At 41.4% G+C, this 27,472-nt stretch overlaps 2 protein-coding genes across 2 annotated transcripts in view; one reads left to right on the forward strand and one right to left on the reverse strand.

The window, feature by feature from the left end:
- Positions 1-14,741, forward strand: part of KATNA1 (katanin catalytic subunit A1) — a 26,567-nt gene extending 11,826 nt beyond the window's left edge. The window contains exons 4-11 of the mRNA XM_019526850.1: positions 2,230-2,410; positions 5,301-5,422; positions 7,034-7,139; positions 7,524-7,682; positions 8,798-8,924; positions 10,006-10,140; positions 10,795-10,921; positions 14,385-14,741. Of these exons, the coding sequence (XP_019382395.1) occupies positions 2,230-2,410; positions 5,301-5,422; positions 7,034-7,139; positions 7,524-7,682; positions 8,798-8,924; positions 10,006-10,140; positions 10,795-10,921; positions 14,385-14,583 (1,156 nt within the window). The 3' untranslated portion in view covers positions 14,584-14,741. The remainder of the gene's footprint in view (positions 1-2,229; positions 2,411-5,300; positions 5,423-7,033; positions 7,140-7,523; positions 7,683-8,797; positions 8,925-10,005; positions 10,141-10,794; positions 10,922-14,384) is intronic.
- A 2,890-nt stretch (positions 14,742-17,631) lies between these two features.
- The window catches only part of GINM1 (glycoprotein integral membrane 1), a 45,739-nt gene continuing 35,898 nt past the window's right edge, over positions 17,632-27,472 (reverse strand). Inside the window, exons 5-8 of the mRNA XM_019526851.1 lie at positions 25,025-25,181; positions 23,469-23,599; positions 20,840-21,003; positions 17,632-18,540 (exon numbers count right to left, since the gene is read on the reverse strand). Of these exons, the coding sequence (XP_019382396.1) occupies positions 18,432-18,540; positions 20,840-21,003; positions 23,469-23,599; positions 25,025-25,181 (561 nt within the window). The 3' untranslated portion in view covers positions 17,632-18,431. The remainder of the gene's footprint in view (positions 18,541-20,839; positions 21,004-23,468; positions 23,600-25,024; positions 25,182-27,472) is intronic.

Consider the following 27,472-nt stretch of genomic DNA (forward strand, 5'->3'; position numbering starts at 1 on the left):
CTTACGGAGGCTGAAGAGATCCAGGTCCCTCAATCTCTCCTCTTAGGACCTTACCTGCAGGCCCTTTACCATAAAAGTGGCCCTCCTCTGGGCTCTCTCAAGGTTATCCACATTCCTCTTGAAGTGTGGTGCCCAAGACTGGATGCACTATTCCAGCTGCAGCCTTACCAATGCCGCATAGAGGGGAAGCATCACCTCCTTAGACCTGCTCATGATGCACTTGTTAATGCATGATAGAGTGCAGTTAACTCTATTGATCACTTTGTCACATTGTTGACTCATGTTCGTCTTTGAGTCAACTATGAATCTGAGATCCTTTCCTCTGCTGTGCTGCTTAGAAAGTCATCCCCCAGTCTGTAAGTGTGTTGGTGATTCCTTCTCCCTAGGTGCAGTACTTTGCACTTATCTTTGTTAAACTGCATCCTATTTTGTTCTGCCCACTTCTCCAGCCTGCCCAGATCTGCCTGAATCAGTTTCCTTTCCTCAAGTGTATTTACTGTAATTTGGTGTCATCCGTGAGTTTGGACGGTGTGTTCTCCACACCCTCATCCAAGTCACTGATGAAGATATTGAATAGCACCGGTCCAAGGACCGAGCCTTGGGGGACCCCACTGCCCACACCTTTCCAGGTCGATACCAACCCGTCCACCACCACTCTCTGGGTGCATCCCATTAGCCAGTTCGCCACCCACCTGACCATGAAATCACCTAAGCCACAGCCGCTTAGTTTTTTTTATGAGAATGGGATGTGACACTGTATCAAAGGCTTTTTTTAAAATCCATGTATATGACATCTACCTTGACTCCTGCATCTAAGCAGTTTGTGACCTGGTCGTACAAAGAAACATGTTTGTTGAGCAGGATCTACCTGCTGTAAATCCATGCTGGTTGCCCTTCAGCATTATTTTACCTGCTGGACTCCCACAAATATAATCCTTAATTTTTTCAAAGGTTTTCTCAAGGATAGAGGTGAGGTGAGACTAAACAGTCTATAGTTACCTGGATCCTTCTTTCTCCTCTTTTTGAAAATAGGGACCACACTGGCCCTTTTCCAGTCCTTTGGGACTTGTCCTGAGCGCCATGAGTGCTCAAACAGTCCTACCAGTGGTTCTGCCAAGACACTGGTCAGTTTTTTTTAGTACACTTGGATGAAGATCATCTGGGCCTGCTGACTTGAACACATCAAGCCTCTCTAAGTGTCCCTTCACTAGGTCAACACTAACTGTTGGTGGGCCAGTGTCCCACCTGTGCTTGTCCATAGTTTAATTTGGAGATATATCATTATCTGTGTTTAGGAATACTGATGCAAAAAACTCACTGAAGAGCTCAGCTTTGTCCCTCCTATCCATCACTAATTGCTCTTGCAGGGTCAGTTCAGATCATACACATCCTCCAGCTGGGTCTGGCCCACAGGCCATAAGTTTGATACCTCTGTTTTAATTTTATTTATTATTTTTTTTATTTCTATTTCTTGGGATAAGTGAAAGGCATTGGGAAGGGATGTGTGGGCAAGAAAGAAAGCTTGCAGTCTTAAGGTCTCAAGATGAGATTTGGAGGCAAGTTTAAATTTGCTTTTATCAGTAACTACTAAAAGTTCTGCTTCAGGAGAACAGTAGGTTTGTGTACTACCTGTTCATCTCTGGAACTGCAGTCTGATGCTTTCTGTGATTTCATAAATCTGCTACTGAATTAAGTATAGCCTTCTGATAGAGAGCCTGACTGAGTATCGATAACTCTGAAAATGTTGGGGGTTTTTGCCTTTTTCTCTTGGTTTGCAGAGCTCATGTAAGCCTCCTGAAGGGGTAGAGTGCTCCAGTGGGTTCTTGACTTACTAAACAATAATTCAGCTTTCATGAGAAACCTTTTCAGTCTCTGCCATGATAAAGGAAGGTGAACTGCAATATTTATCTTTGATTGTAAGCTCCTCAGTACCAGGACTACCTTTTATCTTTTTGGCACATAGTACTAAGGTTATTACTTGTGCCTGACAAATGAGTGTCAAACTTCTAGTGGTGGTGGAAGGGAAAATGGGGTTGAAAAGAGAAATTATTGTGACTTAAAAAATAAAGTTATCTTTGAGCAAGATACCATTGTAACAAAATAAGTAAATACAAATGACATATGTTAAATAATTGTTGCTTGGGATAAGCAGCTTCTGCATTCTGTAGTTAAGATTTGGCAGTGTTAAGTAACGCTCACCAATGACTCTTATGTATCATGACTAATCAGACCTTCACCAGGACCAAGAAAACGTCAGTCCGCTCCATGCAATGATTGCAGAGGTCACAATAACCGTGCAAGTGCAGCAGTGAGGGGCCCTCACCGTCCTTCTCGAAATCCTAATGATAAAGGGAAAGCAGTCCGGGGCCGAGAAAAGAAGGATCAACAAATCAGAGGAAAAGAGGAAAAGGTAAAAACTTGTGGGTGGCTTCATTGTATTTTTATGCCAGGATAATGGTGCAAAGGAAATTTAGTTTGAGAAAATTGATCAGCTATAATGTGCTTTTTATATTCAAAGCAGTATGCAAACAAAAGCTCACAAAACATGTTAGTAGACTTATTTATGGAGAAAGACTAATGCAGAAGGGTTGAATGATTGGTTGAAGGTTTTGCCTAGATTAATTAACAGCCAGAAATAAAATTAAGTGCTGACTTTTTGCATCACTGTTGTGTGGTATCCATGAGATTAACTGATAGCGGTAACAGGAGACTATTATTAACATGTAAAATCCACTTTTGGCTTTCCCAAATCAAAGATTTTACTATGTAAATAAAGGTCAGCACTTCTTCCCACGTAATTGGTAGAAAGACCGTCTTAATTTTTATAATGTCAAAGTGCTTGGATTACCGTGGTCATGTGTTTAGTAACAGAAACTATCCTGTGTTTGGTTTTATTTTTTTAAGTGTCTCGATCCAATTTGTATAAAGCATTATATGTTTTCACATGTTAAATAGTTAGTTAAGGGACAAATCCAGTAAGTAATGCATGTGTTTCATACTATCAGGTAAGAAACATTCTGCTCTCATTGAGATCAGTGAGAGTCTCGAAGCTGGTTTCAGTAAGAACAGGATTGAACCCTGATGTGTGAACTGGTAACTTGATGCTCTATAAAGAGAGAGAATTTATCTCTCTTCAAGGTTGAGAAAAGGAGAGAAAAGCAGGACTTTAAATTCCCAACACCAAATCCTAGCTGAATAATTTATTCAATGGGGGAGGAAGGGAAGAAAGTAAGGTTTTATCTTAGAAGCTGATTACATAGATAAAGCTTTATTGGTACGAAAATATTTAGCATTTCTGTTTTTATTTTAAAAAAATCAAACTAAACTATTTTTCTAACCTGCTCTAACAGCCACAGTATTCAGTTTACAATATATAGGATCTGAAATCACATCAACACCAAAAGATTTCACAAAATAATATATTCACAAAATATTTTACTTTCCGAAGTGAAGTTCTGGCAAGAAAATCAAGAAAAAGTCTTGCTGTTTCAAAATACACATCTAGAATTTTTGTTTTGAAACCATTTTAATTTTGCATTAAATAATGGTAACATAATAATAATAATAATAGTAACATGTCAACAGTAATAATGTTAATAATAATATTATATATTCTATTCAACAAAACCCTTCAAATGACCCAAACAGTCTTTTTCCTGGAACTTTTCTGTGCAGAGTTCTGGAATTTTCAGTTATTTTGAAATCTGTAAGTACTTCTATCCTTCTGCACAGTCTTGATTATTACTTAAAGGTACTGTGAAAACATGAGAGAAGAAAAAACATTATGTAGGACATGAGGGCAGAATGAGACCTAGGTTTCCACAAAACTTTCAGCCACTGGTGAATATAGATTTTGTAGATATTAGGGCTGGAAGAGACTTTGGAAGATCGAGTCCAGCCCCTTGCCCCGGGGCCAGGAAGTCAGCTAGGATCAGGATCCCAGCAAGATAAAAAAGATAGTGTAGAATAAGCAGTTGTTGGGGCAGCAAATCATAGTATGGCTAAATTCTTAGAATAAATAAAATATGTATGCATGAGTTAGGCTACTTTCATAAGACTTTGAGGATCTTAAAAGTGATGGGATAATAGATACCTCAGACTTCTCCTTTACACAGTGCCATCTCGTGTTATTGTGCCCAGTCTTGCTCCACTGAAGCCAATGGCAAATAACTTGATTTCTTCAGGTTCAGAATTAGGTGCCAGTAGGAAGACTATTCCTCTGAGCCTTGTTCATTTTTAAGTGAGAAATTTATGAATTAAAATAAATTCAAAATGGTTATTGTCATAAAGCATTGTTAAGTGAGCTTGTACAAGGCCCAAGTAAAAAGTGGAACAGTTTATTTACAGTGGAATAATTAAATACTCTATGCAGTGTAAAGCAGTGATTTTTAACTGGGGTGTCATGGGATCCTGTCTAAGGATGCCACAGGGAGCAGTGCAGTATTGGCATTGTTAGCTGTGCAAATACCTACATGGGATTCACAGGATAAACCCAGAGATTTCAAATAGGCATCTGTTCTGACTGGTTGTGGTCTTTTTAGAATTCTTTGCAACAAAAGAATAGCTGTGTTATTTTCCCATAACCAGAAAAGTTTGTGGAAGGTAAGAGCTGGCATTTTCCAAGAGGTACCTTGGGTCAAAAAAGGTAGAGAACCACTGGTGTAAAGAAGGTATGAATGTCATTTAACTTTGTGTGTAAATAACGCTGAACCTCCTCATGCATTAAATGTGCACATTGCCATAGTACATTATCACCCACCCTGGAAAGAAAGAATAACTACAGTTACATTTGAACTGATTTATTTTTCTTTAAGTCCTTGTAATATAAATAATGCATATCTTCCATTTGTGGAAAAACAGTACCAGTTCTATAGGCTGATTCTGAAATCGGAATGTAGTTTAGTAGTTGGGAGGAATTAGATTAATCCCATGTTTATTTTAATGGGAGTTTAGGTGCCTAAGTAAATTTGTGGATCTAGGCCTGGGGCCCTAAAATTATTTGAAGCAAATAAACTGCAGTGACTAGCAGGAGACGGTTAAAAAAAATATGGCTTACACTTTTATTATTTTATATTTCTAATAGTTAACATGTATAAAATATGAGAATGGGAACATCATGGGTTACTGTTATCTAGAATAGATGCATTCCTTGCCTTGGTAGCTGAGATGACATTCAGGTTTCTTAGCCAGTTCTGAACTTCCACGTTGTTGGATAATAGTGTTGTAATTGAAAAGCCAAAAATGTATATGCAGTACAGCCCTGGTATGGATTGTGTCACAACAGTTTTTGTTTTTTGTAGAACAAATCCTCTTCTGATATTTCAGAATCTGAGCCAAAGAGATTTGATGGTACAGGATATGATAAAGATTTAGTAGAGGCTCTGGAAAGAGATATAATTTCTCAAAATCCCAATGTGCGATGGTAAGTCTAAGTGTTATCAAGCTTGTATTTTTGTGCTTTTTTTTTCTCATCAGAGAGTGGCTGTAACTTCCAGGGTTAAGGCTTTTAATACATGGAATAAGTGTATCTACAACAGGGATTGGCAATATTTTTGGGCAGAGTGTCAAAAATACTTGTGGCCTTGACTGGTAAGATGTTGGTGTGCCAGGGCTGCACGACAGGGGAGCCATGAGGGGCCCGATCCTCGTTGTGGCAGCAGCACAGCCCTGGCCCCTTCCCAGCCATCCGCCCTGAGGCATGTGTGCCAAGCAAAATGCCTTCAAGTGCCATGCTCTGGCACCCATGCTGGGGGTTGCCTACTCCCGATTTACAAGTTTTCTTTGTGAGTTGAGTGTGTAGCTAAACTACTTTTTCAGTGTTTATTGCAAGAAACTTAACATGATAAAAGACCTTGCCAAATCCATGTTGTATCATGGTATATCAGCAGTGGGTCCCTTTTGAAAAGAGCAAAAAAAAAGTATGATCTCTAATTGGCGATGTATCATATTTTCTCCCACAAAACACACCCTGGAATATAATACACATCTTGTTTTTGAAAGGCAAAAAAAAGAAAAAAGATTTTTCTAGAGTTTTGGTTGCATGCAGCTCAATTTGGGCAGGCTGCTTTTTGTGGGAGTATATTATATGTGAAAAAAATATGGTAATTCCTTTTTATAGTTGCCTTTACAGACAGCTTCAAAACCCCAATTCATACAAACGCAGCTTTATTGCTCAGCTCCCTTGTATTCAGACTATCACAAGACTAGGAGGGTTTTGTGAGGATTCAGCAAGAAAAGCTTGTGTCTAATAGGCTTATTAGAAATGGTTGTACTTTTTGTGTATCAATATAAAAAAGGGAAGATAAATATTTATATACTAAGCTGAAGTGTGGTTTTTTTTTCTTCATTTTATGCCAGCTCAAACTTCAGACTGGAATTTAAACATTCTTAGACCAAACGTAGACTGTTCCTAATGTCTTGCAAAACATTACTGTTTTAGCCACTTGCTGGTTTGTATGGGGCCACTATGGAGGATGCATCCAAAGTGAGGTGCTGCTACAAACTTAAGATAGCGTACAATGCTTCTCATTCTTGTAGAGGCAGCTCTGAAGTTGACTAAATGCTTTACTCTTGAAAGAGAATTCTCAAAAAAACATTTTTTTTTAATCCCTTCCTTCAATTTGCCCTTATTAATTGGTCTTCAAGCTTTATAAATTATAGCTATACAGATGAACGGTGTCAATTAATGCCATAGTTCCCACTGGGGAGAAATTTTATAGCACATGTGGTGCTTACTTTAGCATGTTTCCCCAGACTGCCTTATCAACATATTTCCTTTCTGATGTGGACGGAAGGGTGAGGGTGTGCGCAGAAATGTAAATTAAACTGTTAATTGCTTGGATGCACTCTGGAACCTGTCAGTCCAGTGCTATGCATAGAGATGAGGACACTTCTCTGACAGAAACTAAATTAAGCTCAGTTCGTTCACATTGTCTATTAAATAGTCACGTGATGATGAGTGTTTGCATCTTGAATTGAATGCTGGTATAACCCTCCTGTTACCATCTACTTAAATTCCTTTCTTCTGTATCAGGGATGATATAGCTGACTTGGTAGAGGCCAAAAAATTGCTCAAGGAAGCTGTTGTCTTGCCAATGTGGATGCCAGAATTCTTTAAAGGCATTAGAAGACCATGGAAGGTAAGAAAAAAATCGTATTCTGTGACATGTAGTGAAATTTTTAATATCTGTTCTAAGAGGAGCACCTGAAGTTATAAATGTTCCATGTCTGATGAAACCAACCTTTCCTCCCTAATCCAAACCCCTTAGGGGAAGTAGTTTCTGTTCTGAATACTAATCAAATTAAGCTATAAAGTAAAACAAGTATATGGTTATGGGCTGTATTGTTGGTATTGCTTAAAGACAGTAATATTACTCTAGCTTGTAATACAGCTTAGGCAAAACCTTCTATTGAATATTTTAATTCTGAAGCTCTAAAACAGCTGCTTATGTTTAGATTGTTGCACTGAATTTTCTTCACTAGGTTTAATGTTCAACCTTAATTTTGGACTTTGTTTTAAATAGGGTGTACTGATGGTTGGTCCACCCGGTACTGGAAAGACCCTCCTTGCAAAAGCTGTAGCTACTGAATGCAAGACAACATTTTTCAATGTCTCTTCATCAACACTAACTTCAAAATACAGAGGAGAATCTGAGAAACTTGTTCGCCTGCTGTTTGAAATGGTGACTGAGAGCTCTTTGCAGGGAATAGTGGGTTGTAACTTCATCTCCGGAATAGTGAACCCTAGGCAAGAGCTAAAACTATTAGTAAATTACACCTCCAAATTGCACATTCAGGTGTCTGTAACCACTTACACTGCAGTCTGGGCATGGATATGCATATTTTTAGCAAATCACTTTAAAAATTGACAAGGAGTCCAGCCTTCTATTTGGTATGTACATTAATATGATAGGTTATGCTTGAGGCCATAATCCCTGAGTTCATGGGACTACTTCAGAATCTGAGATTTCTTATGAAAAAAGATATGTTGTTCTTCATGGTTGTGAAGAAGACTTAAAAACTGGAAACAGTAGAACCAAAGGAGTGACTTTTCTGCCTGAGTCGGCAGGTAGTCTGAATCAGTAGCTCTGAGAGGTGTAAAACTGCTGCATGCATCACACTGGGATGTTAACTCAAGACTCACAGCTTGAAGTGGGAGACTTGGCATGTTCATGAAAACAGAAAGTGGCTGTAGAGAAATGTTGTGGCCCTGGCCCCTCTGCTATTTAGTCATATACTGCAGCTGCTGTGGACCTTGTGATGTTGTCCATGAATCACTGGGAAAGTGAAACAACTGCCACTTTGAAGTGGAGTCTAGGGCCATATTGTGAGGAGTCTAAAGGCTGCTCTATACCAGAGAATTATATTCCTATAAATTTAAGTGTGAATTTAAGCCTATACCAGAATTTAATTATTCTGGTAGAATTTCCTATGTGAACAATCATTCTAGTTCCGATGCCTCTTATTAAGTGACTGCACCCTTGACAGTTTTGGCTAGATGTGATGTTAATTTATGTAGGGCTGTGAACAGCTGCCATATGAGACCTTGGGGTTATTGTGCTTCAGTAAGTCATTGCTATATGCTGTTGTGTTATTACTGGTGACGCCCCAGGTATGTATAGATGGAGGTAGAGGTGGGAGAGGATACATACTTGTTGGATATTTACACCTGTTGTATTAAGTTGCATTGCATTGTTGTGCTGTTTTATGGATGTTTCTGGAGATGTTAATTTAAAAGAAATAAGGTTAAATAAAGCCTGAAATATATTAATGCCATTTCAACTTCTGATCTCCCTAGGCTCGGTTTTATGCACCAACAACTATATTTATTGACGAAATAGACTCTATCTGTAGTCGCAGAGGAACCTCAGAAGAGCATGAAGCCAGCCGTCGGGTGAAGGCGGAATTGCTGGTTCAAATGGATGGTAAATTAATTAGCAGTTGGTGGCTCTGGATTAAAGGAGAAAATATAAAGGTTCAAATTTCCTTCACCAGGGAGTGGATAATCTAATTACAACATTTTTAAAAAGGCAGATTAAAAAGAGGTGCATTGGCAGTAGTTCAAGTTCCAAGACACTGCAAATACATTTAATGAGTGCTCCTTTTTGACTTCCCCGCCCCTCTCCATAAAAGCTATCTTGGTATCCTCTTGCAGACTGAATAACTAAGCTTTCTCAATCTTTGGAGTCCATGCTATAATCCTACTTTTATGCTCCCACAATTTTTTTTTCTCCCTAGTTCCAGCAATAAAGTAAAGCAATAATTTCCAACTGAACCATTGCAGCCTCAGGGATGGCCTTCCTTTAAGGAGAACTGTCACACAGAATTCCAGGTGACTTTCTACTTGGTTTGTAGAAGCGTCATAAGGTTATCATCAGTTACCTATGCTGGTTTAAAATTCAGATGATACTACTTTAATCTTGACCTTTCATTGACTCCATTCCCCTTTTGCTGAAGGAAAATAAGGATGAAGCTGGACAAAAATGAAGACACTAGTTTTTTTTAATAGCTTTTTCATAAAAACTGCACACACAAGTCACTTCTATGACTAGTCTAAGTCATTTACTATAAAAGATTCAGTTTTACTTGTGCAAAATGTGAACTTTTAATTTAATCTTTGCTAAACACTGCTGAAATGTACTTAAAGAGGAACATTTCATCCCATTTTTTTTTAAATGCAGTAATTTAAAATTGCTGATCTGCAGAGTGAGTTATGACAGGGTTCCACACGTAAGAAAATCCAGATTATTTAATTCTAGCAACGTGATGCACCTCCCACTTCAGTCTGTAGAGGGACTTCTGTTGGTTTAAATAAAAAGGTCAGACCCCTATAATCTTGCAGTTTATAATCACAGCAAAGCTGGTAGAACTGAAACTTAAAGTAGAACTTCAACACAGTAGAGGAGCTTCATTAATATTACAGAGTAATGGGTGCTTTCATCTGCATATATGTATGAAATTCTACACAGGCTGCATAGGCTAATTTCCTTTCCCTTTCTAACACAGGTGTTGGAGGGGCATCTGAAAATGATGATCCTTCCAAGATGGTTATGGTACTAGCTGCTACTAATTTTCCTTGGGATATTGATGAAGCCCTAAGACGAAGACTAGAAAAGAGAATTTACATTCCTTTACCATCAGGTATAAAGACTTCCTTTTTTTTATCTTGGGTGTGGGGAGATCAGAAACTAAGATCGCCATTCTGTCAATTTTGATACCTTTTATATTTGACTGAGGTCTCAGATTAGACTGAGATATAGTGAGGGGGGTCTAAAACTCAGAAGCACCTTGGGGGTGGGGTGCGGTGGGGGCGGGCCAGGCAGGGATATATGCAAATACACGTATTAGCTACTTTAAAAGGGGAGATGGGGCTGCTGCTCCAATGTGTGTAACAGCTGGTATGCTGTGACTGTTACCTCTGCATGAGCCTATAGTCATACAAGTGAGCCAAATTGCCCTAGCTGACCTTTGATGAAGCAAGGTTAAAGTTGGAGCAGTTTTGCTCTGCTTGTATCACTACAGAATCATGCAGGTATAAACAGCTGCAGCCTAACAGCCTGTATATCCCTGCCCTGTGCGCTCTCTCCCTCCTCCCCCAGAGGTACTTCTAAGTTTTAAACCTTTCTTGCTATATATCTGAGTCTAATCTGAGACTCCAGTCGAATATAAAAGTTATCGAAATTGAAGTAATGGCAGTCTTAGTTTTTGGTAGTGATAGAGTTGTTACATTTATCTTGTCTTCAGAACATGGGTTGTATTGATTTTTTTTTAAACCTTTTTGTGTGTGTTGTTTAGCAAAAGGCAGAGAGGAACTTTTACGAATAAACCTGCGAGAGCTTGAATTGGCTGATGATGTTGACCTTGAAAATATTGCTGAGAAAATGGAAGGTTATTCTGGCGCAGATATCACCAATGTATGCAGGTATGTTGGTTGCAGCCTTTATATAGACAAACTCATTATCTGAAAATGGTGTGCCATATTGGGTTTAACATAATTCAAACCAAGTAGTTCTTAGTAAAATACAGACTGATTTAGGCACTCTTGCAGTTTAAAATCTAGCAGAAAAGCTAGCTACTACACAACCATTTATTTAAATTTGTATTCCACACCTTCTAGATATCGTAAAGGTAAAAAAAAAACAATTATGACAGTCCTAATCAAAATGGTTTATTAATGACATTTCATGTTTGCTTGTTTAAACTGAATTATCCTTTTTGTGTGAGGTTTTCCAGTTCCTATGGTGTTCGTTTTAACTTGCAGAGTTTGTTGGATCATCCCATTGAGGTTCTAAGGGTGCATATCCCCATGCAATCATAAAGATGAAAGCAACAGAGAGCCATGTCAAGTGAATTGGGAATCCTCAGAGTGAAGGGATGCCATGCATAACGGCTAGTTGGGCTGCCATGAAACCTTATTAGCACTAAGAGCAGGGGTTGGCAACCTACAGCCCACAGGCTGGGTTTGGCCTGCAAGAGGTTTGGATCTGACCTCTGAAGGTCCAGTTCAGTCTGTATTATACTAAGGGCACACTGCCAACTCCTCAGCTGTTTTATCATCTTTTTGCTAGTGGTATGGTGAGATTACCTTTAAGTTTGTAGCTAGCTGCTGCATCTCATGTGAAGGGCTGCTTTTTGGTCTGTGGAGGAGATTGCAAGCTCTGGCCCACATTTACAAAGGGTTGCCTACCTGTCCTAGAGCTTTGACCTAATGGGAAGTGTGTGGAAAAAGGAATAATACTTTGAAATAGTACTTCACAGAGAAGGAAGGAACCTGTGGGATGATTGTTTGTAATTAGTTTAGCTGTCAAGTATGCCATAAGAGGATTTTCATATTAGAGTAAAAGGATTGTTTAAACACAAGTTAGCTGCTTCAGCCTCATCCTGCAGTCACGTACTGCATTTCTTTTGTGGTGTAATATTTTTGTGTAAGTCGACTTCTGTCTTGCTGCTCCTCCAGAGGCTGTTCTGATGTTTGTAATTATACTGTTGATGCTGGAAACTGAGCATAGGGTGTGTCAACACCTTGTTTAGGAGGTAATAGTCCTATAGCTTTTTCTTTGCATGGATTTATGCTGTATGAGCACTCATTTGTTCCTGTCTCTTTCCTTGGCGCTTACTTGAATAAATCAGTGTATTAAAACCCATAATTTGGACTTTACTGCAGGAACAGAGGATGCCTTTGTCTCCTTTAATATTTTAGCATTTTTATAATGCTTTGTTTTAAAAGTATTGTGTAAATCTTAATTCATTATAAAGCCATTAGAGCTAGTTCTAAAAATCAATTTATTCTGTTTCTAACTATGACAAACACAAATAAGAAACTAGGTCTTGGATTGAAAGCAGGTTTTTTGATAGAAAGACGGAAAGTATTTATATTAAGGCAAGTTAACATGACTTGGAATAGAGCAGTCTCTATAGCAGTTGTAAAACATCTCTTAGTTGAGGCTAGAGAGTTAGTACTGATTCTGCTTTTAGGGCTCAATCAGTACTGTAAGGGTGGTGTCATATGTTTAACTTAACACTTACTAAGTGCAGTTTAAAACATGAGCAAATGCACATTCAAGCAGTTCAGTAAGTGTTAAGTGCTGTTGAGGGTTGCACAGTTGCTCCCTTTCAGGCAAGGATTATCTAACCTATTAACTTTAATACCTCACAGCATTCCAATAATTTACAACTGTTGCAAATAAACCTATGGCTACATCCTAAATGGGGCATTTTTAGTGTCCTTTGATATGTCATTTACTTGATCCCACCAGCAGGGGGACTTGGATAGCTGAGCAGTGTGCTGACACACCTTGTGCTCATTTGATGCCTTGGTATATATAAAATGGGAATGAAAAGTTTGTTATTCAGATTCTCTCCTGTTACAGGTCTAGGCCAGCTTAGACAGAGCACTTATCAGCAATAGTTTAAATAAGTATGAATACTATAAACCTGCATCTAACATCCAAATCCTTTCCTGGTACTTGTTTGTGGTGCTAAGTAATGTCCCTTCCATACCTAACAACAAAAGTACAAGAAAAATCTTAGCTAACGTAGTTCGTACCCTTGGAAACTTCACCAGAATTTAATTACAATGTTCACTCATGCCATCATCTCCTTACTATAGCCAGTTGTTTCTCTGGATCTCATGGCTTCTTTCATCCATCAGCATGGAACAAAATTGAGATTGTATTATTGCCTCCCATGGGGCTGGGGCTATCCTTTCAGCTTTTTTACTGCCAAATCGAAGCAGTAGCTGGAATTTGGTGAAAGACTTGTATTAGAGACTTAGTTATTTTTGGGCATGAACTTGCTTTTTTGATTTTATGGTTTTGGAACTTCACGATTTCAGCAAATAAGTTCAAGCTGTGCAAACTGAAACTTCATCAGTCCTTTTTGTATGTAGACATTCAGCACAGCTCAGTATCTCCTACACTTTTGTTGACCCAACAAAGGACATCTAAATACAGTCAGTAAATGCTTTGATGTAACAGGAAAAAAAAGAGGTGTACTTGAAGTCACTTTAATACAGGCTCACTGGAAGCAGCAGTTGGAAGTGCATGTGACTTGAATATGTTCTGTAATCATTTTGTCCCCTAGCTCAGATTGGCCTCTTAGTTATTCATTTTACAATGTGAGACAGTAGATACCTTATGGAACACCTTGGAACTGAGTGTAGAGCAGAAAAAGCATTCAGCATTAAAGAACAGGACTTGTCTTTAACTTTAAAGAACCCTCCTTGTTCTGTGCCTCCCTCTGTTTACTGCATGCTTCTGAAAGCCATGGCAAACACCAATGGGAAACAGCAAATTTGGCACCAAGGAGGCGGCTTTAAATGGACACTTTTAATAGTCCCTTTAAATCCTCAAACACAATCAGGCTGGCCCACATGCTGTAGGCTGCTGTTCCCTGGCATAGGTTGTCTGGAAATGCTTTAAGCATTTAATGCCCTAATAAGCATAATAATTTGGCACATTCAGATTATTTGGCCATCCCCAGTAGCTAGAAGTGTTACTTTCATTAGATTCAGTTCTGAAAAGAAGTTCTCTCCAGTTTTGTCAGTAAGCGCTTGTCCCTACAGGGATGACAAACACGCTCCATTTTGAATACTGCATCAAGTAATGCACTCGCATTACTATTGCATATAGCTAGTGATGCAGAAACTTTCCTTCTGCAGTAGGATCCTTGAAATTCTACCCCTCAAACCCTGGAAAGGGAGGCCCATTGGCTAGAGTATCTGTCTAGGGACCACATAAATATCTAAAGTAGAATGGAAGCTACGATGAACCTTTACGACTCTTGGTTCTCCAAACTGAAATTGTGGCCTAATTTGAATGTTTAGTTTAAGTCTTAAGCAACCAAACATACCTTCATCCTAAGTAACTTTTTTACATGCCCTACAGAGATGCATCATTGATGGCTATGAGAAGGCGTATTGAAGGCTTGACACCAGAAGAAATCAGAAATCTTTCCAGAGATGAAATGCACATGCCTACAACTATGGAGGATTTTGAAATGGCTTTGAAAAAGGTTTCTAAGTCGGTATCTGCTGCAGACATTGAGAAATATGAAAAATGGATAGTTGAATTTGGATCATGCTAAGACCTCTTTAACCAAACTTACTTTGAGAAACCTGCCTTAAGTCTTAAAATAGCTTCAGAAGTGATGAAAAGTAGTTCCAATGCACTGAGTGCTATTTTTTAATTTTTGTAATTATTAAGAGTAACATGATTCTAAATAAAATAATTTTTTAAACTGCAGGTTACCTCTGCCTCTTGAATTAACTTAGACCAGTCCTCCTTTGCCTATCTGTTAATGTTAATCAAATGTAGTAGTGGGACTTGTTCGCTCTGCATTTAGGACGGAAGCTGGCTTTATGTGATTGTTTAAATTTAGATTCTTGCTGTTGATTGAGCTGGAAACTCCAGTTCCAAAACGGTTGCCAATCCATAAGAGGCAGGAATGTTAATAAGAATTTTTGCATCTGGTCGTCTTGATGCAGTTTTATTAAGCTACTAACATTTAATGAATTCAGCCTGAGCTAGAGAGGTGGGAAGAGACCTGAATTTAGGATACAAGGATAACCGTTTTTCAGCATATACTATATGACTGAAATCCATTTACTACTCTGGCCATTGGCCAACCGTGTCAGATATGCTGTCTCATTTTATAGAGTGGATGTAGAAGTGCTAGAATGCAACAGCAACCAGCAGCAGTGCTGTGAGAAGAAAAAACTGCAGCAAACTAGTGAAAAAAGAGGAATAAATAGGAAAATCAGGCTGTCAGCAGAGACAGCTGGAGGCTGTGTTCCTGTGGCCCTTATGGTTACCCAGCAATACCATTGCTCTGGTGAGTTGTTTGAGGGAGATGCTGACTCTACAAAGAGCTCTTCAGTACTTGGACCCTGACCAAGACAAGACCTAAGATGACAGGAGTTCAACTAGGTGTATTATTGCATAATTCATTACCTTCATGATGCCCAAAGTCCCACCCTTGCATCTCCCTTCCCATTTCAGAAAGGTGGTTGGATAAACTGCAGGTAGAGAAAGGAATTGCCTTTTGAAGTAGCCAGTTTAAACATGAGTTGCCAGTAGACTTAGAATTGGGTAGCTGGCAGGTTTGGCAGAAAGGTATAATTTTAGCTGACCAGTCAGCTTATTGCAAACTGACCAAATATTTCAACTGATACCAAACAGAAATGGAAAGGGTGTCAATGACTCAGTCCCTGCACTAGTAATGTTGCAGTGTTGTAGCTATGCTTGCATAAATATATGCATGGTAGCATTTTGGTTTCTTAAACCAAAACACTTGTTCAATTCAGTGTTTGGAATGAGGTGGACACTAGTGCCAGCTCAGGGGCTGCTCTTTTTTTTTTGGCTATGATAATAGACAGCAGCAACACCAGTATGATTCCCTGCAGACCTGAGTACAAATGTCCTGTTTTGTCCTTTGGCACAGATGACAAAACTGAAGGAGGTGCTTTGATCCTTTCCAACATTTCTGAGATGGGTGAGCTTGTTTCATGTGCTGCAGTTAGGACATCCTCCTCTATCATGCTAAGCGTTGTTGGCACCAACATGAAACAGTTGCTTTTCAGTCTGTTGTCCTTTGGAGAGCTATCAGCCATAAGCATCTTGAATGGATTTCACAATATTCACTGTAACACCCTGCCACTCGGCTTGAGATGTGCATGCTGAAGCTGCGGAGTGGTCCTTATAACAAGTCTGAGCCTTTTGAGTTTTTCAGTGAAAACTTCCAAAACAGTATTTTTGCCTTTTAAATGTAAGTGTACTAGTGACCCAGTACCACTGCAGGAATAATTCAGTAGTCCTAGGACTGCACATGTTATTGCCAGTTCTCTTAAAATCCCAGCCAAGCTGCAGTTATTTTTTCCCTCATTCTGTGAAGAACAACTCAAATGACACTTACTGACCCACAACACTTGCCACCATCCGTTCTATTTTTCATTCATTAGCAAGTTAGTTGTTACAGCTATGTAGTTACAGCCAATCACTTCGGGGCCTTAAAAAACCAGCACCCCTCCCAAATTTGCAAGGTATTTTCAAATAATTTAAGTCACCCTGAAATGAAACAGTCATTTTAAAGTCTCCCTCAGGCATCTGGCTGTGCTCTTGTGTCCTTCCTCTGCCAGTATGTAAAACATGCACTACTGAAAAAAAGGGAACATCTGGCTCATTGATATCAACCTGCATATAAGGCATTGGCAGCACTCAGTCTGGAAAACTATTATTCTTGCAGCTGTTCAGCTGATGGTTAAATTTGCTTGTTGCTTTCCAGGTGTCTAGTATAGCTTTCTGAGTGGGGAAAGTAAAAGGCAGACCAGCTTCCCCAGAATCACCCACCTACATCAAAATATTTTGTCCTGGAAAGATCTGCTGCTCTTCAATACATAATGTTCAGATCTTTTCATTTTGAGCCAGTTAGTGAGCAATGCCTGGATAATGTACCAATACGTCATAAAAAAATTGTGACCCTCCCCCCTCATTTAATAAATTAAAAGAGAGCTAGAACTGGAACGTCATGCCTACACCAGGACATACTCCTATGTGGCTAGATATGCTTTACCACATAAATACAATTATTACCTTGTATCTTGGGTAATACATCCTCCTTATTACGTTTTCCAGTGTGTGAAGTGTGCAGCAAGGCAGACCATGGTTTTGGGGCTAACAACCCTGTATAGTGTCGCTTCCTAATGCAATCTCTCTGTGGGAATGCATGGCACTGATAGAGGCAGCCACCTCTCTATGAACTGTCACTACTGCAGTGTCAGCAATTTCACTGGTTAAAACTCTCCCCTGTAGGCATGGCCTTACTGTTCTTCCAAGGAATGTGCAAGAAATATATATTGCCCTAGTTCATAGCATTTTTTTAAACAGGACTAGGCGGCCCAAGTGTTCAAAGACCTAGTACTCCATTCAATGCAAGAAGCTGCCCATTTGATCTTATGTCATGACACTCTAGCAAAGATGGGTATTCCCCCTCACCCCCTTTGTAACAAATAATTTTATTAGTTGGAATAGCAAGGCCAAAACTAGATTACAATTTGTTTTTTTCTTCAGCTAACATGTTCTGCAAACTGCTGTTTTCTTTAGCTACATTCATGTTAGAACTTCCACAAACCACATTGTTTATTAAACAATTTAAATGTTAATTTATTTGAAAACTCATGGCAATACAAATTAGTCTGGGAAAACTGAGCCCCTCCACTCAGTACAGTTAAACCAGTCTTTTAAAGATATTTTGCTCTTCTTGTTGAGAAAATTTACATGGTATTGCAGTCCATGATATACAAAAGAGCACACTAAACCTGCCACACAAGTTTACAAGTGCTATCAATTTTTAGTGGAGCAGGGGCCTCATACAAAATTGAGTGTTGAATAAAGTGCTTGAAATACCAAATTGCCTTTCAATTTTGTCTTGCATACACAGTAACTTGCTATTATAGTAGTACAAATATTTTATAGTGATTATATTTTCCCCACAAGGCACACTCAATAGTAGCAGACCTAAAACGAGGTTGGCCAGTTTTGTTTGGTCTTACAGGCACACGTGTAATTTATCTGCTCTACTCCTGTCCCCTGTACTAGATAACTACCTAGGGAATTTGGGACATCCTGTATTTCATCCCACTACAAATTCAAGGACAGCTGAACCGGGTTCATTTAAGGAAGCCCATTCTCCATCCTAGCATTTGGGAAATTACTTCACAGAAGTTAAAACCTGTTGTAGCACTTGTGTTGGGAAGCTGCTATTCTTTACCAAGAGGAGCAGGAAAGTTAAGTTAGTTTTGGGTCTCAACCTTGAGTGTTCCTTTAACACAATCAGCCAACTTACAGGTTTCTTAGTAAGAAACAAACAACATAAAGTTCAAGTGCCAAATTTTAGGTCAATTAAAGTTTCATACAAAGACTCAAAAGTAAACCCTGTTAAGTACACAATTTCTCCTCTATGGTGTCTGATTTCTCTGGAACATCCGGAAGGAGACTAAGTGTAACCACAGGAACAGTGCGGATGTCATCCATGGAAAGCAATCCTCTGAAAGATACATATTACTTTTAATTAGAAAAGAGTAAACACACCAACCTGCACTCTGAAAGCTGTTTATTTTTAATGCATTCTCACTGTGAGGCACTCTTCTAGGTGATCACAGCTTTAGCTCACTTGTTAAATGAAGAGGCAGCTCTGGGTCTGATGTTTGAGAACAAAACTGAAAACACAGCAAACCTAGGTTGTTATATGTGAAAGAGCAGATGCAGAGCCTGCCTCACCCATGTGCATTCTCAAACACTTCAATACATTACCTCCTACTATCATTTCCTAGGACTAGCTACTGCAGGATAAAAACACTGTCCAATTTAACATGCTGCCTGGACAAAGGTGATTAAGACAGAGTTTCCAATTAAGGGCTGACTTTTTCAATCTACTTCCAAGACTCCTAAATCCTCCTTTAAAATGAGATTTGGACTCATGCTAATTCAAAAGGTGAAAAAAATGTTTACAGGTAAAGGGGAAAAGATAGAAACCTTAAAGACGTAGTTTGCAAGTCTGTTCTTCCAGGACTGCCTGTATAGGAACCTGCTCCTTGGAGGACTTGGGCAAGCAGCAGTGAGATTTCACATTTAAGTCTGGAGACCCCCTGTGTTGATCTCAGACTGCTACCTCAAGAGAGCTCTAATCAGGCGCTTCCTTGTGCAGCCTGAGGGCAAAGATCAGGCTTTTTCTGGTTCTGCTTAGTTCAAACTCTTTTGGAAAGGTGTAAGGTTTATCTATAGCGGGAAAGTAGCTTAAGTGGCCAATTCCAGTCTGTTCTCTGCTCCATCCCCACTGACAGTTGACTGTACCTGCTCTAGTTTAACAGTGTCCTTTGTGTGCATTGAGGGGGCAGGAGGGGACTATGGCAGATGCTTTGGTAAAGGGCACTCATAAGTAGCTTCTCAGTTTACTCACCCATTATCCCCCTTTCCCTAAGGGCCTTTATACAGAAACCAGGATCAATTGTACCACTTACACCATTCACTAAGTGCACTAAGAAAGCTGCAGCTGCAAAGTCACATGCTGGGCTCTCCATTCCAAGCTAATGTGACTAATCCAAGTGTTAGATAGTGGGAAAACACTAGATAGATCTGAGCTTTGCCCTCCTATCTGTTTTCTCTGATGCAAGAGATTGGTAGAGCCAGTGCATGACAGCTCTCTCTCAATGGGTTGCTCAGAAGTTTGCAGTCAGAATCTAAATCCAGACTGACTGTGGTTTAAGCAGTTAAGTATACATTATAAAACCACGTAAATGAGTGGTGACCACTACCACTGTTCAGAAGGGGTTAGTTTTTAACACTACCAAGTCCAGAAGACCAGGTGAAAAATGCTGACTAGGAAATATATATATAATGGTTTCAATGTTCTTTGGTTCATCTCAGGAAGGTAGGGCAAGTCTAGTCACGTAAGTGCAATGTATTTTATTTGTTATTCACGGTGTACTGGGGACTTGGCTCACTGTCAATGCTAAGCATATGGTGTGCAGGCATAAAATTTATATGTGGAGGCTGCATGAGGCAAAAGAAAACACAGTTAAGGATGCCTGGGATTGCTGCAGCACATTTTCCATTGGGAATTGGGTGTAGCCTTAAGTCTTACAGTCCGGGAGTTAAACAAGATCAGACTGACCTGTACTACTTTAATTCCAGCACAATGTAGTTAAAAATCTTCATGTCCATTTTCTTAACCCTACAGGGGACGGCAAAACACCACACTTTGCTCATGGAGCCAATGCCTTTTCTCTCTGGCTATCTACTATACCAGACTCCAGGTACTGTTTTCCATTGTCAAAGTGTTGTTAACACATGTCTTATTAATTATCTCTGAGAATGCAGCAGATGAGCTGCCACCAGATGACAGAGGAAGCAGAGAGAAGCGTACGTATTTCTGCTGGCTGGGGACAGCATGCGATTGACTTACATGGTTTGATCGTTTTCAGATCCTTGGTTGAAGCATAAAGAATTATTGGTAGGGTCATGCTGCATGGCTGTGAGGTTCAGCCAGAGTTTTTGGATCCTATACTTGACCATGATGCCTTTGTGGGGGCTTAAAAGTATCTGGCCACAGATAAACACTCAGCTCCTAAACTGGATTTCTCAAAGGATTCCTCCTAAGAATCTGAAATAAGCTGAACAAGAATTTTCAAAAGAAAATATTTGGGGAGGGGGAGGGGTTTGTTTACAAACATTTACCTTGGGAGACCACTTCCACTGGACAGCTAATGACAGTGGCTGTCTCCTTTAAAGGTTCCTATGATGCCTATACTTTTCTTTTTGGGGGATAAAACATGAGTATTACTTACTTGTGTTCACAGGAGGGAAACAGCATCTTTAAAACTCTTATTATAAGAGCTGCTCCTATGATTCCAACCACAATGACCTCCATCAAATTAAAGAACACAGGGAAAGATTCAAGCCAGAAACTGCACAACTTGTTTCTCAATTGTTCCACCCACTGGCACATCACCTGCAACCAAAGAACAAGATTGTTTATGACCTACTTCAAGGGCAGTTTGTCTAGCTACTGCTAAGTCTGAAAGCCTTCAGGCTTGGGAGAGTTTAACAAACGCAAGTTTTGAATTTCCAAAAGCTACTGATCCTAGCAGCAGCTCCTGAAGGGAGATGTCATTTAAGTGAGGAGTCAGTGAACTGAAAAGCATAGAACCAGTGAAGGCTTAGTGGAAGTGAAAGCCTGACCTAGGTTTAAAACATATTCACCGCTGATACCCAGAACAACCCTTCCTATATGCATGTAGCAAAGGGAGAGCTGGTAGTAGGGCAATAGTGTGAGATGCAATGGGACATGAATCAGCCATCTGAAGTATGCACAATACACCACCAGAGGGTAGTACGACCTTGGGTCTGTCTGGAGCAGCACACTGCTGAATTTGGAACTCTACCATTATGGTAAATATTAGCTGTGCTTTAGTATGACAGCCAGAGTAAAACCAATGGAGACAGTGCTCTTTCTTCCTGTACAGCATGTGGCGCAAGACAACACACGCACAGCAATAACAGTTCTTCCAGGAAGGGAATACCCAGAAAAATCTTCCAATTTGTCATGACTTGTGCTGACTTTTGTGCTGAACAGCAGTTGCAGAAGTGCTGCATTTCCTGGAAAGCCCCTCCCCTTCCCTGGAAGATCCCTATTCATTCCTTCTCCCAAAATTTACATTTTGCAGCTGCAGCCTCTCACTGAGATGAAGCTGCCTTTCCAAAAGTAGCCTGGCCTCTCTGCTTGCACAATGATTTAAGTTGCAGCAGTGAGGAGAGAGTCCACACTTCATGTAAATAATTTTACTGGTCAACAAAAGCATCTGTGATAACATCTTTACATTCATCATCATCTTGAACTCTTTGCCCTTCCTCTAGAACAAAAGAGCAGGGGCATAGTCACTGACACCAGTGTGAAAATAATTTATAACTGAAGGAAATCCTTTTTATACAACACAGTTTGTGAGCCTCATAGTGAGGTCAGAGCTCAGTATGATTCAGACCAGGGGTTTTCAACCTTTTTGGGTCAGTGTACCCCTGGCAGCTGGTTAAGAAGGCAGGAATCCCCCAGTGGTCAGATGAGCAGGTGGGGGTGGGGGCAGGGTATGCCCGGTTGAAAACCCCTGGTTTAGACCAGGACGGTCCAACTCTCAGCTGCTGGTCCTGCTTCCCCCACCCCACTGCTCCTGCTGCTGTCACCGGGGTCTCCAGAGGCGCCCCCCTCTGCTTTTTGCCCCTGTTTCTGGGGGGCAGAGAAGCATAGCTTGTAGTGGTGTGCTGCAGGGGTTCATGGGTCCTGGCATGGTGTGGGGTGGAAACTGTAGCTCATGGCCATTCAGAAGTTGGACAGCTTCAATTTAGACACTATATGAAAGACTTATGTCAAAAAAGTTCAAAAGAATTTTAGGAAGAATCCTAGTCATCAGTTTTCAGAAAGCAAAGCCAACCACTAACTCATTACTGTCGGGAAGTAACTCCTGCTACGTGTAGATTATCCCTTACATGTCCACTTTTAGGAGTTTTCTTGTGTTTTCCTTTGAAGTACTGACTGCTAGCCACTCTCAGAGAGAGGAGGCATAAGTCCTCAAGTCTTCAAACAATCTGGACAACCAGCCTTAGACAACTGCAATTACTATATTCCTACAACACATAACAGACTATAACCTCACTGAGATTGCAGCTGTCTGGCTGTGCCTACACAAGCAGCAGACCGCACAGTTGTTACTGCAGTAATTTAGTACTTGCATAACCAAGTACTAAATGACTGCACAGTAACCAGTATTACTGAGTCGTAGTGTCTCCACATTCTTTTTCTGATGCTACTGTGCAGTAGCTTATTACTACTGCACAAAAGCATCGCATCACTGTTAGTCACCCCAACACTACTGCACAGTAGCATCTCATGTAGATATGGCCTCTGGGTGCTTTTTCAGATAAAGTAGGAATTGGAACAAAAACTATAACCAGCCTCTGAAAGACACACTTCATAAGCCACTGTAGTTGCTTCTCCCAAATGCAAATGAAAACCCCAAGACAGAATTCTGAAAATGAAAAACTCACACGCTATTCTTTAAAAAACAACAAAAAACCCAACAAAAAATCCCCAGCTTTTAATGCTCTTGCAGAAGCTACATATGTTTTTGTCTGCTGCCCTCATCAGCCAGATATTCATGGAAGTAGGCTTATAACTTTCTACTTGCTTCTGAAAAGAACAGTATAGACACGCCTAGAGAAGTTATTATAGTAAATTTCAGAACCAGTTAGTACAGTGTTAATGGTTCACTCTTATCAACAACACCGTAGTACCACAACCATCCATTGCTTTTCTTAGATTTGCCACCAACTCTCATCTATGTCTGCCACTAAATGCCAAGTTAGAGAGAACGTGCCACTCCTTTGTTAACTGGGCCTTAGAAATGTACACCAATAAGAGATTACCTTATATGAAGATGGAGGCTCTGTTCCAAGAGGTGTCTCTGGTAACTTGCCAGGTAATGTCTCTTCATCTACTGTAGTTTCTGCTTGCCTGAGGAGGTACTGACTGGTGGTTTGCAATGGATCTTGAATGTCTAAAGAAAGGATTAGTTAAGTAGTTAAATGTTTTAGCCTCCCCATTTCATACACTGTCTGTAATGCAACAGCTGACAAGACAAGCTAGAAGTAAACTACGCCCTGGTTGATGCAAAAATGAACATGAGTCACCAGTGTGACGAGGTAATAAGTAAGGCTAACCACACTCCTTCTTACATCAGCAGGTGCATCATGAGCAGGTCTAGGGAAGCGATAATTCCCCTCTATGCGGCACTGGTGAGGCCGCAGATGGAGTACTACATCCAGTTTTGGGCGCTGCACTTCAGGAGGGATGTATGTGGATAACCTTGAGAGGGTTCAGAAAAGGGCTACTCGTATGGTTGAGGGCCTGCAAGTAAGACCCTATGAAGACAGAGATCTGAATCTTTTCAGCCACCGCAAGAGAAGGCTAAGAGGTGATCTTGTGGCTGCCTACAAACTCATTAGGGGGGCCAGCGGGTAATATGGGACACTCTGTTTACCACGGCATCCCTCGGGGTTACCAGGAATAATGGCCACAAACTGAAGGAGAACAGATTTAGATTGGACATAAGGAAGAAATTCTTTACGGAATTCTTTGGCCATTGCCAAAATATGGAATGGGCTTCCAAGGGAGGTGGTGCTTTCCCCTACTTTGGAGGTGTTCAAGAGGAGATTAGAAAGACATCTGGCTGGGGTTACTTAACCCCAGCGCTCTTTCCTGCCTGGTGCAGGGGGTCAGACCCGATGATCTACCAGGTCCCTTCCAACTCTAGAAATCTATGAATCAATAAAAAAATGTTGCATTTACATGCACGCTGCACAGTTATCAGCATTTACAGATGTAAATAACTGATTTTTTCATTTGACCTCTACATGAACTTTGAACACAGAGGTGGTGCTACCAGGTACACTTAACTGTGATCAGCAGTTATCTGCTAAAAGGTGAGAAAAGATTGGATTAATTTGACCTAACAAAACTGCCAGAGAGTTTGATTTACAGAAACTGAAATCTGAACACATTTTCAATACAAAGCAAGAAAATGAATAACCAAAGCCATTCCCTATAGTTAGCAATAAGCCAGACAGGAATCTCCTCTATAGTTGTCATTTCCAGTCTCAAGAAGGAGAGCTTTTGAGAACGTTTTCTTGTAACATTAAGCCAGTAACTTTTTGCTATGATGGCCTAATTAATGCCAACATTTCAGAAGAGCTTCTGAAGAAAAAGCTAATTTGAAAAAGAACAATAAGAATAACACATGGACCACTATAGCAGAGAAGTAAACCACAGCAACCAATGTCCTTGCCTGGTCATGAAGAGACCGTATCTCTGGCATGTCCCTTCACATGTGCACATCACAGTTTCCCTATCTAGAAAACACAAATAGCAATCCTTACCTGCCTTTATGAAGTGCTTTGTGACTGATGAGCTAACTATGACATACCTTTTCCTGGGAGGTTGGGAAGTGTAAATAAGACATCATTATCCCTGGGGATGGAATAGAGCATGCTTTCTTTCAAAGGAACAGAGTAGTTGGAATGTCTCAGGACTCTCTGGTCCTTAACTAAGATATCCACCTCAGTAACTTCCTCCTGCTGCACCTGCAAAAGGAAAAAACATTTCAATATTACTGTTCTAAGCAAGGGCGAGGAATAGGAGCGGCTGAAAACAGCGAGTAAAATGGGCAATGTATTCAGGGCTGGATGTACAGAGCTCACTGACAAACTGACCATAACCTCCTTTTTATTTATTTAAACATTTCCATGATTCTTATCATATCCAAACAAGTGATCTTACAGCAGCAGGGGCAGGCAAAATATGGCCCATGGGCTGGATCAGGCTTGCCAGATGACTGAATCCAGCACACTGCTGCCCACATGGTGCTCCACATGAGACTGAGACTCCATTTGCTCCTGCCAGGGCAGCCCGTGCCACACTCCCGCTGGCCCTGGCCTGGCCAGCATGCAGCTTCTAGTGGGGCTATTCCCAGTGCGGCTGCAGACGGCCAGATGCTGCTCTGCTCACCTCACCTCCTGCAGGACCCACACAGGTGAAGCTTCCCTCCTGCCTGCCCAGAGTGTTGCCGCAGGGGGAAGAGCAGGAGAAGAAGCTGCCACCAGAGGCGAGGGGAGCAGAGCAGCACCCGGCTGGTTGCAGCCGCACCAGGAACAGCCCTACTGGAAGGTATGTATGCTGGCCAGGGTCCGGGCCAGCAGGGTTCTGCTCCCCTCACCTCCAGCTGTGGCTACTGCTCCTGCCCTTGCTGCACCGCTCTGGGTGCGTGGGAAGCTTAAGCAGGGCAGCTCCTGCCCACCGCATGGAGCTCTGGCTCCAGCTCCCAGTTACCTTCCACCTGCTGCTCCAGGCCACAGGTGGCTACTTTTCATGGAGCAGCGTGGCAGGAGCAGCAGCCATAGCTGGAGGCAAGGGGAGCAGAACAGTCCCAGTCAGCATGCACAGCTTCCAGTGGGGCTGTTCCCAGCGTGGCTGCAGCCAGCCAGGTGCTGCTCTACTCCTCTCGCCTCCTGGTGACATGAGCCCAGCTGGCCAAAACTGCATTAGGAACAGCCCCACTAGAACCTGCGTGCTTGCTGGGGCCCAGGCTGGAGGGTGTGGGCGGGAGCACAGCATGGGCTGCCCTGGGCAGGACTGGGCCCCATGCAGAGCGCTGAAGGGGAAGCTGCCGACTGGGTGAGCTCTGCTGCTCACATTTAACTGTTCACAAACTGATAACCAGGAATACCTTACTGGTTATCATTTGGCACAGGACAGGAAGCAGTCCGGCAGGGAAGTGGGGGCACGGTGCCCCTGAAGGCAGGCAAGAGGGTGGGAGGAAAAAGTAAGGAGGAGGAGGAGGGGGACTAGTACCAGGTATGGCAGGGAAGCAGTAGGGAAGCCACAAGAAGCATGATCCTCCTTGTGACAGCACAGCCCCAGCCCCTTCCCCACTATCCACCCCAAGACGTGTGTATACCTGCTGCCAGCAATGCTGAGCCAGAGCTCCACAGACCCCAATTCAACCACTTGCAGCCTCTCGGCTGCCTGCCATGACCAGCCTGGGCTCTGGGCAGGCCAGTGCTTCCTGCCATGGAGCCTGGGCTGCTTGCAGCTGACAGCATAGAGGCTGCAAGCAACTGCACTGGGGTCTGTGGAGCCCTGGCCCAGGTAGTTTGCTGGCACCAGGTACACATGCACCTTGGAGCAGGTGGTAGCACAGCCCTGGCCCCCTCCCTGCCATAAGAAGGATCCAGCCCCTCACGGCTTCCCCGCCATCTGCCTGCCCCAAGGCGGGCGTGCACCTGGTGCTGACAATGAGCTGGGCCAGGGCTCTGTGGACCCCACTAGAGCTGCTTGTTGTCTTCCTGCCGCCTGCTGCAAGCAGCCTGGTCTCCCTGGGTAGCTGTGCACTGGCAGCAGCAGAAGGCAAGGGGTTTTCCCAGCTCATTGCTGCTGCCTGGAGAAAGAGTACAGGTAGGGGCTGCTCCCTGGTGGATGCAAGTTATCAGTTAACTATTTAACCAGTAACATTCAAGGAGTTTAAACCGGTACTTAATTAATCAGTAGTTACATCGCTAGTATAACCCACGAGGTCTGCAATATGGAAATTTATCACCCAGAATGAATGCAGCAGCAAATGCAAGTAGCAAGTGTGAGCTACTGGCTGAATGCTCTTCTCAGGCAGTGCTCACCAACTGCCCAGCAATGCTGTAAGCATATTATTCACAATCTGTTCATTGTCCGCTGCGGGTATAATCAGCAGACACAAAAAAACTATGTAGTTGTGACAAAAGACAATATAGTGTGCAGCAACTTCAGGACTACCAGCGATGTGCAATGTGGAAAAATCTTGGTTGATTCTGGGCCAACACTTTGCTCTCAGTTGTAGACTGCT

The sequence above is a fragment of the Gavialis gangeticus genome, unplaced genomic scaffold (assembly GCF_001723915.1).
Source record: "Gavialis gangeticus isolate Ggan-Ray unplaced genomic scaffold, GavGan_comp1, whole genome shotgun sequence".
Lineage (NCBI taxonomy): Eukaryota > Metazoa > Chordata > Crocodylia > Gavialidae > Gavialis > Gavialis gangeticus.